The 12998-nt window shown below is 36.1% G+C and overlaps 1 protein-coding gene across 1 annotated transcript in view; it reads left to right on the top strand.

Moving 5' to 3' along the window:
- Window positions 1–12998, top strand: part of DPP10 (dipeptidyl peptidase like 10) — a 640702-nt gene that overhangs the window by 143229 nt on the left and 484475 nt on the right. The window contains exon 2 of the mRNA XM_042948503.1: window positions 2538–2652. Within this exon, the coding sequence (XP_042804437.1) occupies window positions 2538–2652 (115 nt within the window). The remainder of the gene's footprint in view (window positions 1–2537; window positions 2653–12998) is intronic.

Raw genomic sequence — 12998 nt, 5'->3', positions numbered from 1 at the left:
GCCTTGTGTTTAAGAGTATGGTACCCACTGGATAACTAGTTTGTGAAAGCATCCCATGAATGCTCCTGTTAACCACTATCTTGAGAATGTAGAAATCCTATCTTCCCTCTATATGCCCATCAAGCAGGAGGTATAGAAGAACATGTTGTTCAGTGTTCAAAGACAGGGGCTCTGGGGATAGCCAACCTGCAGCATCTCCTTTGTAACAGAGTGTCCTGATGGCAGGCCCTGATATCCTTAGAACTCTCACCATGCAAGGAGGAAGGAGGTTGCAGGTAGTTGCTCAGGCAGGTTGCTGTGATGTGCACACTTGCTGCACTTAGATCCCAGCAGCAGATGCTTGTCCCATTGGCCACTCATGGACTCCCTGTAAGGAAGTTTCCCCAATCAAACTACATCTCAGTTGCTGTCTCTGGGTCTTGTCTTTGGCCTTACTGGACCATGACCCACTCTAGGCTTAGAGTCTGGTGAGGTGGCTGCCTATCCAGTGAGGAGGAACCAAGATCAGAATCAGTAGATTTAAAATTATAATTTACTCTCGATTCCTTTACTGGAGTGAGATGTCAGTTATAATTGCTAATACATTTGACCCTTGAATAATGTGAGGGTTAGGGACATTGGCCCCAGCATAGTCACAAACCCATGAATAACTTTCGATTCCCCAAAACATAACTACTTATAGCCTACTGTTGACTGGAAGCCTTACCAATAACATAAACAGGCAATTGATACATACTTTGTTTTATGTATTATATAACTGTATGTGTGGGTGTGTGTATATATGTATATAAACGCATTTCTTACAATAAAGTAAACCTGAAAAAATAAAATGTTAAGAAAATCATAAGGGAGAGAAAACACATTTACAGTAAGTACTAAACTAAAAAAATCTGTGTATAAGTGGACATGTGCAGTTCAAATAAATATGAATGGAGATTCTAACCAAAACTCAAGAGAAATAGGGGTGTTGGATAACAAGCATTAATAAGCATAGAAAAGAGGTATAGAGTGAGTCATTAAAAAAAGAATAGAATGGGGGTGCCTGGTTGAGTGCCTCAGTTGGTTCAGGTCATAATCTCAGGGTTCATGGGTTAGAGCCCCACATCAGGCTTTGAGCTGACAGTGTGGAGCCTGCTTTAGATTCTCCATCGCCCTCTTTCACTGCCCCTCCCCCCCTCGTTCATATTCTCTCTCTCTCTCTCTCTCTCTCTCTCTGTCTCTGAAATAAAAAAAAAATAAATAAAAAGAATTGATCTCTGCTGGATTTGGTTCATCAGACTGAAAGACACAGCAGTTGATCTGAGAAGGGGAAAAACTAGAACAAAATACCTTTCATGCACGTTCTCTTCTTACATTTATTTAGGGTTTAGTTCTTTACATCCAAAGTATTTATGGCAGAATTGGAAGCCAATATCACTATATGAAAATGTGCTCAATGTTTTAATCTGTGAGTCATAGGAACCCATTTATAATTTACTAAATGTTTGCTATTCTATTTATCTTTGTTTAAAGCAGAGCTACTCTGAGGCTTGTTGAGTGATCTGTGCACACCTGGTGAACTGGGTACCTTTACATTTTGCTTCATTTGTCTTACAAAATAAAAAACTTAGCTAGTTTTGAATAAAGAAGTCTTTGTTGGGAAGGAGGAAGAGAAGCTGGGAGATGGGGTAGGAAGAAAGAAATGAGAGACTCAAGGTTTCATAAACTTCACTGCAAAGAAAATCTGGCATTCGTTTCAAGCCAGTGTGGGGTTTGCTTTGCTTTGGGGAGTTATGCTCACACAATTCTAGTCAACAGGGTAGAACACAGATCATCTGAAAAATGAAAAGCTTTACTTGATGTATTGTGAGAGATGCTCAAGTTTATCCTTCCCCATCCATCTTCCTCCTTGCCAATATTAGGCATGCTGCCTAGGGAGAGGATGCTATCAACCACTGATATAGAAGCACTCATTTAATTTAGTTACTACATCCTGTTGATTTTTATGAGTGGTGGGGGAGCCGTTTAAAAAAGACCTGTTGTGTTGACAGATGTGCCCTGCTCTGCAGCATGGGGCATTTTGAATGATTTTCCCATCTCTAATCTTTCCCCCCCACTATCCAGTGAGAAAAGTAGTCCACAGTGCTTGGGAAATACTTGTATCTAAATCTTTGTCATAGGTTCCATTGTAGTAAGAAAAAAATGTAAGTGGGTGTACTTTATTTCCATAATTATTTTGCAGAGTACTTTGGCCATTGTCCTAGTGTTTATAGTCAATGCATTTTAACTCCATCTACATTTTGGACAGCAGGCCTAAAGCTCTGTTGGTTTATCTCTTAGAGAAATAAGATTACCACCACCCCCCCCCCCGCAAAAAAAGATAGCCATTTATAATATATTCACCTTTGAATAATTAAAGGAGCTACTGAAGAGGAAAAGGATCCTAATCAGCTTTCAAACTGTGATTGTGCCATGCAGTGAATTATTCCTTTATGAATACATTTCTTTTGGAGCATGTATAATTATGAAACTTTTTTTTATTTTTTCTATCTCGGTAGGAACTGGGAAGTAACAGCCCTCCACAGAGAAACTGGAAGGGAATTGCTATTGCCCTGCTGGTGATTTTAGTTGTATGCTCACTCATCACTATGTCAGTCATCCTCTTAACCCCAGGTAATCTGTCTTTATTCCTCTCTTATGATGGTATTGTGGATGATAATTTCACATTCAAATGCCTTAAGAGGGTAGCCATATGTGGTATCTTAAGACACATTAGCACCAGTTTGAATAAAAAAATGCATAACCAGACATTTTGCAAATGGCACCGTAATTCTGTGGTTCAAATACCAAGCAAGATATTTTGGGGAAACTGAAATGTAAAATATATACGTTGAGAATGCCAAGGAGAATTTTGGTCTCCATTACTACTTAGAGACTTATGTTTGTCAGTTGATAAATGCAGGGGACATTTGACTTCTATTGTGGGTTGAAGATGAGGGGGTGGAGTCTGGAAGTTCCCATATATAGGTGATAGCTCGACTATAATGATGGCGGTGAAGGAGGATTTGAGAGACAATGAGGGTTTGATGAAAAGAGAATGAGCTAAGCCCCTAAGTGCTTCTTTCTTCTGTTCCTTTCTTTCCTTGTAATTTTATATTCCCAGTTTCCCCTTGTCTAAAGAACATTGCCAAATTGCCCTTGCAGTGATCTTTAAATTGTGTCCTTTGCATTAAAGAATTTAACACTAATATATAAATTATCAGAAGGCTTAATTCCTCTTTGGGGATTATTTCAGTACCCAGAAGTTTTACTGTTCTTTAGTAGGTGCTGATATTGGAAGACAGCGAAAGGCTGCTGACTTTTAAAACTCTCCAAAATATCTTCTAGGAACAAATCCATTTGGTATGCTATTACAACCTGCCTGTCTAGCTTCCTCAAAGACTGGACACCCATATATTGCTCAGCATTATAAAAAATAGTCATTTTCTGGGGTAGGTAGGATTGAGCTAGTCCAAAAATCAACTGATATAATGAAGTTACAGCCTGTTGTTGAATATTATGTATTTACACTTCATTTCTTGCCCCAGTTTTGTTACTTAGTCCTTAAACATGTTGGACTTATTTCCCATGTAAAAAATGTGATTAACAATAACAGCTCTCTTTCAGAGTTAGTCAACTAATTATGGTGTCTAATTATACAAATGACAATATCAATTATTCCAGTATGGTACTTTGTGAAATCTATCATCCTGGTAAAAATATTGGCTTTGAAATATAAATTCAGAAAAATAGTTTGTAATTATTATTTAGCATATGAAGAGACTGAAAAAGAAACTAAGGGAATCGGGGCAGGGGGAAGAAAGCAAAAAGAAAGAAAGAGAAAGGAAGAAGGAAGGAACTGAGAGAGAGAGAGAGAGAGGAAGAGGGGAAGGGAGGGAAAGAGAGAGAAAAAGAGAAAGAAATTCCTTGATAAGAGCTGGCTTATCCAAAATTCTCTTCAGAAACCCTGTCTTATCTGCCTCATTTATACATCTGCAATCCAGTGTAATTGAGCAATGTAATGGCTCTAAGTTGTTGCAGAATGCCAAGAATCTTTGTTAAATGAAAATAAGCTTATGTCCGAAAAATAAGCTTATGTCCGACATCATGTTTGTCTTAAACATCAGAATTTTAATGCAATTACTAAAAAATGAATGAGTTGAGTGTACTGTCTTCTACTGGGGACTCTTAACCAGATGGAGAAATTGGTGCCCTCATGCCTGTGTGTTTCTCTTGAACTTTCTTCCATCTGATTATAGTATGCTTTTCCAGTGATTTCTTTTCTCAGATTTTCTTGTTTCTCCCTGAGGCTATAGTGATACTTGGAGGTCTTTGAATGTTTGGTATAAGCAAGGCCTTATTGGGTTGGCCACTGACAAAATTAAACTTCCTCTACACAACCTTTTCCATGTTGTTCAGTATAAAAACAGTATGGCTGGCATCACTTTGTCATGCACTTATTCTCTATTAAAACAAGGGCTCTGAGCAAGGCACACCTTCAAGGGCTCTGAGCAAGGCACACACACAGGAGTTCTGGCTCCTAGTTTTGTGAAGTTAGCCAGTTATTGAACCTTGTCTGCCATTTCATTCTTCTGTATTATGGGCACAACATATAGTGCCAACTTTACAATGTTATTATGAGGGAGAGATGAGATAATATAATTCAAGTGTTTAGAATAGTATCTAGCACCAGCATTGCTATTCCTCTTATTATTGCTATTATTCCGTACTTATTGACCACCAGACATGATGCCAAACACTATATTACATGAGGGAAATGTCTAAGAAAAAATAAAAGTCTCTCTGGAATATGGATCTTCTGTGATTTCAAGTTTAAATTATGGCAGGTGGAAAGGGACTAAATATTTAATCGGAGTCAGTCTTTCAGTAGTCTGTGTTTTCATTCATTCATTCATTCACTCATCACTAATTAATTATGGAGTTCTTACTACATTCTGGGTGTTGTGGGTAGCTGGCCTTGCTCTCTCCTGCTTTCTATCCATCACCTTCAACCCCCCTTTTTCCTAACTACACACACAAACAACCACAAATCTTCAACCCAAAGACTTAATTTCATATAAGATTAATCACATGTTCATATGTCTTTGGGTTTTACGGTTATTTTTGTCAAGAATATAATGATACAAAACAGGAGTCAGGATGCTGGAGTGGAAAAAGTTTTGCTGCAAGGGATAGTTAAACTGTGTTATGCACTCTCTGTTTGCAAACTCAGAGCCACCAGAGACCTGGGAAATCCTAGAAACTGAAGAAGTAGATAGGTGTAGTCAGAGTGGTTAGGAATTTATTTGAGTTATGAACAAGTAAATACCAGCCTAGTTACATGACCTTCATGGTGGGTTCAAACCGAACATAGTGAAATAGAAGGCTGGAGGACTAATAGTTTGTGGCCTAAGATATGAGTCCAAAGCCTTGAAGTGCTTTTGCTTTCCTCATGAGACAGGAAAAAAAAAAACCCTGCATTTGTTTAATCTCTGGTTCTGAGGACTAGAATGTGCATTGAGACCACTAGTGTAGACTTTGATGCCACACGTGTGTGTGCCTGTGCATGTCTGTGGTTAGAATCTAGTGCTCTAATTACACCATGTCTTTCCTCTTCTGACTGTCAGGTTTGAGACCCCTCTGCTGTACTAGAATAGATCCACAAAGGAAAACACCGAACTAGAAACATAATATACAACACCCCCTTCTGTTGTTCCCTTTGTCCACCAATAGTCTCCAAGGCCAGATTACTAGGGAAAACTACACAACCAGATGGAAACTTTCAACCAGGAAGGGGAATCTATGTCATGAGGGGAAACTATTGATCCATAAATCATTCAGCAAAATACTAGACCTCGAGAACTAAGGGCTGACTCTAGAACAATCCTTCCAGTAAGAGTGGGGGTTCAGAAATCCATATGCCTTTATAGCTATAGAATCTGGAGCAAATCCCTTATCTCATTTGACATCAGGTGCCTGGTTGAAGAAGAGGGTATTTTTGGTTCACCAGACTATCAAGTGATCTTTTGAGGTTTATTATAGCTCATATATCTATGATCTAATCAAATAACAGCAGTAACAGCAACAGAAATAATGGTGGTCTGTTTGGTGACAAATGTAGGAACAGATTAAATCTGGTGAACTCACACTAAGCCTCTTCTACTTTGAAAAAATATTTAATGTCTTTTCTGGGTGGGGATTGGAGAGGGAAGAAAGCATACAAAAAGTTATCTAGTCTAAGAAATGATTTAGAAACTGTTTTGCTCAAAATAGCATCCCATTTTGGAGGTAAGTGCTAAGGAATGCAAGCCTATAACCAGAGAAACACATGTTCATTGTAATTTTGGTTTGATTGCAAATTTTATTACAGAAGTAATTTGACACAGGTGTCTTAATTTCCAAGCTTGTCAGCAACTTCCCTGCCTGGTGAAGAGAAGTCCTAATTATATCTGAAGAGTGGGTTAACCATTCAAGTATTTCTTTAATAAGTAACTATTTTTGAAAGGAACAAATTATTCACTTCATTTTTTCTGATTAAAGGGCAGACTTATTTAGATGCATTGATCAAGCCTACATATTTTTTTGTTTGTATTGAATTAAAAGAGCACCCATGTTTATTTTCAGAATATGTAACTGTAAGATCAATACTTATACTGTGCAAATATATGAGTGTACATTCATGCTTAGAGTTGTGGAAAACAGTCTTATGTAGCCATGCATGCATTTTGCAGTCTCATATTTATATTGAATATGTAGAATGAGAATGATCATAATCCAGAAACATTTCTTGCAGAATGTAGTTACCCATTGTGACCAGTTTTGAGAGGAGAGACACATTTTATGAGTTAAAATGTGTTTACTGGAGAATATTCTTTAAGCTTTCAATTTGGTTGCCATATTGAGATAGCCACCTGTGTTGACTGTGTATAATCTACCAATTTTTCAGCTAAAGTGGCCTGTTGCCCTTTGCTTGGTGTCTGCAATCAGTCAGTGTCAAAACAGGGTCATCGGCTTAATTTATCGTCATGGCTGACTAAAGACAACATTGTAAGGCACTGAAATCGTGTCTTCATCATTAGCTGTAGCTCATTAGGCAATTTCCCATTCCTTTAGTACCCTCTTTAGGTGAGCATTCTCGTCTGGTCTTTGCAGGTCTGTCAGAGCAAAAAAGAAAACAAGCATTCACATATAAACTATCGGCATTCATGCATAAGCCATCAGAATTCTGCTTGATCTCAGTTAAACAAGAATTTAATAGGGATCCTCTAGGACCCTATAAACATGCTTTTATTTTCACTTCTAGAAGTATCTCTAATAGTAAGGATTTTACACCAGAATCCACCAAAGAATCTGACCCTTTGAAAGGAGGCTTAAAAAAGATTAATCTGTTCCTAATTATTAAAAAAATAATTTTCTAGAAAACATTTAATAAAATTAAGTATTTTATTGGAATGGTGACAGCTGATTAGTTATTGTTATGCAAAAACTCAAAATGAATTTATTCTCATTACTATTATGTTCTACCAAAATAATCGCTCCTGGTTATAGTTAGTTAAAATGTCATGTCATATTATGTTGCAAGCAATCTCTTGGCAGCTGCAATTTAAAAGGTGTCATTTAAGCATCTGACCTGTGTTTTAAAATGTCAAAGCAACAATTAAACTATCCCATTATGCTTTTATGAGAGGGAAATAATGTTTTACAGATTTTAAGATTTGCATTACTCACTTGTAAACATCAACATCAACCAAGATGCAAATTGTTTATTTTATTTTGTTGAATTAAAAAAAAAGGAGATATGTTGTATTGATAGTCATAAGCTAAATTGTCTCTGCTTGTTTTTCCAAGAACAGCACGGATGAACCCATTTGAATATGGTATTACCCAGACATAATCAGGCTGCCAGAGAGAAAACAATGGCAGATTCCAGCAGTTTCCCCCTGGATTACATGGGTTATTGTTCCTTTTCTAACAGATTTATCTCTGATGTTGAATGAAAAATAATTTTCTCTGTCATTAATAAAGTAAGAGTAGTTATACTTTTTTGTCTTTGCTTTACAGTTACATTTCTATTTTTAAGTCAAATTTGACTTCTTAGCCTCATCTTTTTGTATTGTCTAATCAGATAAATAATGGATTTAGTTTACATTATGATGTGTTCAATTTTATCAGTCAGAAGAGAATCTGCTTTAACAAGCTACATTTATTATCTGCTTGTTACAAGCCAGATATTGCGCTAAGTGCTTTGCATGTACTATTTTATTTATCCTCACACTACTAATGTGAAATAGATACGATTAATTTATGCCTCTTCTACATTATTCAGTTGAGTCTTACAGGTTACAGTAAATTATCTCTCATAGGACTGGAACATGGAAAAGCTGGATCACTTATGCCAGGGCTTTTTGGCTCTAGCTGGTGTCTTAACCTTTGAATATAGGTTAAGATATATTATTGCACCCATGGCAAGTATAGGCAAGAAACATGTCAGAAAAGAAAGAGAAAAATGAGTTCTGCTTTATTCCACCCCTGATTTTTTTAAATAAGTGAATTGATTCTGTACCTGCCTTAAAGGGAGTGCATGGCAGAGAAGGAATAAGCTGGGGTAGACAAGGGGTAAATGGGAAGGGAGTGCAGAAGTGAGCATTTGAAAATTATGCATGTCAGGAGCACCTGGGTCCTTAGTCGGTTAAACGTCCATCTTCAGCTCAGGTCATGATCTTGCAGTTCATGAGTTTGAGCCCTGCATTAGGCTCTGTGCTGATAGCTCAGAGCCTGGAGCCTGTTTCAGATTCTGTGTGTCCCTCTATCTTTGCCCCTGCTCCACTTACACTTTGTATCTCTCTCTGTCTCTCAAAAATAAAAACATTAAAAAAAACCTGACAGATTCCTTTAAAAAGAAAAAGAAAATTATGCATGTCAATTCTGTATAAATTCTTTTTTCAGCTATTATATTTTATTGGAACCTCAATATCCATGATAAAATATAAGTGCCCACTTCCTTTTCTAAACCACATCGTATAACAATTATTTATATGTCACTGTACAACTTTAAATATTTTGTTATATTTTTTCTATGAAATATAAGTTTTAGAAATATGATAGCCTGGCCTCTAAAAATGGGGGGAACAAGGCAGCCTGATCCCTCAGAAGCAAAGTTTCTTTAAAGGAGGGAGTTGCATTCAACTGCTTATACCCCTGGGGGAAAAAAGAAGACAGCGTTCACCATACATTTGCCCCCTGTATTTGTAGGGGCGGGTATTTTAATCTGCAGTTATTTGCCAGGGACTTTATCATCCAGTTCTCTGTGTTTGAACTGTAACTTAAGATCTCCCATCCTAGAATTCTTTCATTAGGTGTGAGAGGAGACTCTGTGAAAACAAATGAAAAAAACAGACAAATAAAAACCTTAATTAAATAGCCTTTTAAACTAAATAATATCCCAATTTATGCCTTTGTTCATAAAAGTGAAAATTTAGTTGAAACAATTTCAGTGAATATTCATTGCTTTGGCCTGTTTTCACCAATATTTCTCTTGTTCTAAGATTGTTCTACTAAGTGTAGAGTCCATTTGAATAAACTCTAGAAAAACTGGAATCATTAAAGTGAGACTTGGGAAACATCTTTATTCATATGGAAGACACTTCCTTAAATCTCTGCATTATTACAATTTGCACTTTGAATATGGCATAGAAGGTCTGTAATCCTAGATTCACAGCTCACCTTGCTTTTCCTGGGACATTATCTGTAATTATGTAACATTAGGAGAACAAGGCCAGTAAGAATACTTTCTTTTTTAATTCTTTTTATGTTTATTTATTATTGAGAGAGAGACAGAGCCTGAGTGGAGAGGGGCAGAGAGAGAGGGAGACACAGAATCTGAAGCAGGCTCCAGTCTCTGAGCTGTCAGCACAGATCCCGACATGGGGCTCAAACTCTTGGACTGTGAGATCGTGACCTGAGCCGAAGTCGGACACCCAACTGACTGAGCCACCCAGAATACTTTTTTGCATAGATTATAATTCAACATTTAGGAATTCTTCTTGCTCCAATTATCTTGTCTCTCCCAATCACATTCATTATCTTTATTCTTTGACTCAAAGCCTGATGTTGAGAACAATTTTTATTTTACTACAGTGCAATTCTCGGAGCGCCTGGTTGACTCAGGCAGTAGAGCATGTGACTCTTGATCTCAGGGTTATGAGTTCAAGCCCCACGTTGGGCATGGAGCCTGCTGGAAAAAAAAAATGAAATTCACATTTGAAACTATCAATTTTAAAGTGAACAATCCAGGTCACCTGGGTGGCTCAGTTGGTGTCTGACTTGATTTTGGCTCAGGTCATGATCTCACAGTTTGTGGGATCAAGCCCTGAGTTAGGCCCTGCGCTGACAGCACGGAGCCTGTTTGGGAATCTCTCTCTTCCTCTCTGTCTCTATGCCATCCCTGCTCACTCTCTCTCAAAATAAATAAATAAACAAACTTTAAAAAAGATAAAGTGAACGATCTATTTACTGTGAATGGCATTTACTACATTCACAATGTGTACAACCATTACTTCTATAAAATTGGAAAATATTTGTATCACCACAAAAGGAAACCTTATGCCCGGTAAGCAGTTACTCCCCATTTTCATCTTCTATCTTCTGGCAGTCAGCAATTTGCTCTTGGTCTCTACAGATTTACCTATTGTGAACATTTCATGTAAGTGTGACCAAAAAATATATGATGTTTTGTGTCTGACTTTTTGACTTAACATAATGTTTTAGAGATTCAAAGTTCTTAATTTTGATGGAGTCAGTATATTTGGTTGTTTCTCATGCTTTTTAGTATCATATCCAAGAATCCATTGCATAATCCAAGTCATAAGGAGTTACTGTTATTTTTTAAGAGAGTTATGATTTTTAGATTATCTCTTTAGATCAATGATTGGTTTTGAGTTAATTTTGGCATATGGTATGAAGTAGGGAATTCAACTTCATTTTTTACATAACTTAAATTTCTCTTCACACCATTTGTTGAAGAAATTCTTTTATCTCCACCATATGTTTTTTTAACCCTTGTTGATCATCATTGATTATAGATAATATGAATTTACTTAAGGATGTGCAATTTTAATTTATTGTTCAATGTGTCTATCCTTGTGCCTACATCACACTGTTATGGTTACTGTAGCTTTGGAGTAAGTTTTCAAATGAGAGTATGAACAGTCCAACTATTTTTTTTAATTGTTTGGCTATTCAAAACTCCTTACAATTCTATATGAATTTAAAGACTGACTTTTCCATTTCTGCAAAATTAAACATTTCTCTCACTATCAATAGGTTTTGATAGTGATTGTGTTGAATATGTGAATCACTTTGGGTAATACTGCTATCTTAGAAATATTAGTTTTCCAAGTGACAAACACAAATTGTCCTTCTATTTATGTCTTTGATTTCTTTCAGCAATACCTTGTAGTTTTAAATGTACAAACCTTTAACTCTTTGGTAAAATTTGTTCTCAAGTATTTTATTGTTTTGGATGTTAGAGTAAATAGAATTGATTGTTTAATATCCTTTTTAATTCTTTCTTTCTTTCTTTCTTTCTTTCTTTCTTTCTTTCTTTCTTTCTTCTTTTTTGGATTGCTCAGTCCTGGTGTATATAAATACAACTAATTGTTGAGTGTTGATTGTGTACCCTTTAACTGTGCTGAATTAACTTTTTAGCTCTGGTAGGTTATTAAAGATTCTTTGGGCTTTTCTGCGAATATGGTTTCTTTTTTTTTTTCCTTTCTAAATTCACTCCATTTTATTTCTTTACCTTGTCTAATTATTCTGGCTGGATTCTAGTATAATGTTGAATAACAGCAATGAAAAATGAACATCCTTTTCTCATTTCTGATCATAGGGCTAAAGCTTTCAGCCTTTCATCATTGACTATTGTCTTAGCTCTGGGTTTTTCATAGATGACCTATTTCATGTTGAGGAAGTTTCCTGCTGTTCCTAGGTGTTTTTTTTTTTTTTTTTTTTTTTTAATGTTTTCATAAACAAAGAGTGATGGATTTTGTCAAATGCATTTTAACATCGATTCAGATCATTGTGTTTCTCCTTTTTTTCCCCCCTATTATGTGTTGTTACATGGTTGATCTTGTTTTGTTGAGTTACCCTTATATTCCTGGGGTAAATCTGTCTCATTAATGATACATAATCCTTTGATATGCTAAAACATTTTATTTGTTAATTGAAAAAAATTCTGTCATTCCCTGCTGGAATTGCATTGAACATTTTTGCATCTATGTTTATAAGGAATATTGATATATTGTCCTTTCTTATGTTGTCTTTCTGGATTTGGATCAGGATAATTCTAACTTTACAGAGGAAATCAGTAAGTATTCCCTCCTCTTAGGGTTTTTAGAAAAGTTCGAGAAGCATTGATGTTAATTTTTTAAATGTTTTGTAGAATTCACAAGGAAAGTCATCTGCTCCTGTATATTTTTTTTTATCGGGAAGTTTTTCATTACTGATTCAACGTCTTGTTTTAAATCTATACAGAGTTTCTATTTCCTTTTGAGTCAGTCTGGTAGTTTGTGTGTTTCTAGAAATGTACTCATTTTATCAGGTTATCTGATTTGTTGGTATGCAATCAATCATTCATTGTATTCTCTCACAATCCTTTTCAATTTTGTAAAATTGGAAGGGAATGCTCCCAGTTTCATATCTGACATTGTTTGCATGTTATTTTTTTCTTTGTCAGACACATGTATGTCAGTTTTGTTCATCTTTTTAAAGGAACAACTTTTTATTTTGTTGATTCTCTCTATTGTTTTGCTCTTTCTACCGCCCCCCCCCCCACTTCTTTTTGTGTAAAGTTAGGTCACTGATTTAACTTCTTTCTTTTTTAATGGAGATGTTTCTGGCTATAAATATCCTTTTGAGAAATGTTTTCACTGCATCCCATTAAGTATTGGTATATTGCGTTCTCATTTTCATTTGTTCCAAAG

The sequence above is a fragment of the Panthera leo genome, chromosome C1 (assembly GCF_018350215.1).
Source record: "Panthera leo isolate Ple1 chromosome C1, P.leo_Ple1_pat1.1, whole genome shotgun sequence".
NCBI lineage: Eukaryota > Metazoa > Chordata > Mammalia > Carnivora > Felidae > Panthera > Panthera leo.
The sequence above is the reverse complement of the archived record's forward strand: the minus strand, read 5'-3'. Positions and strand labels throughout refer to the sequence as shown.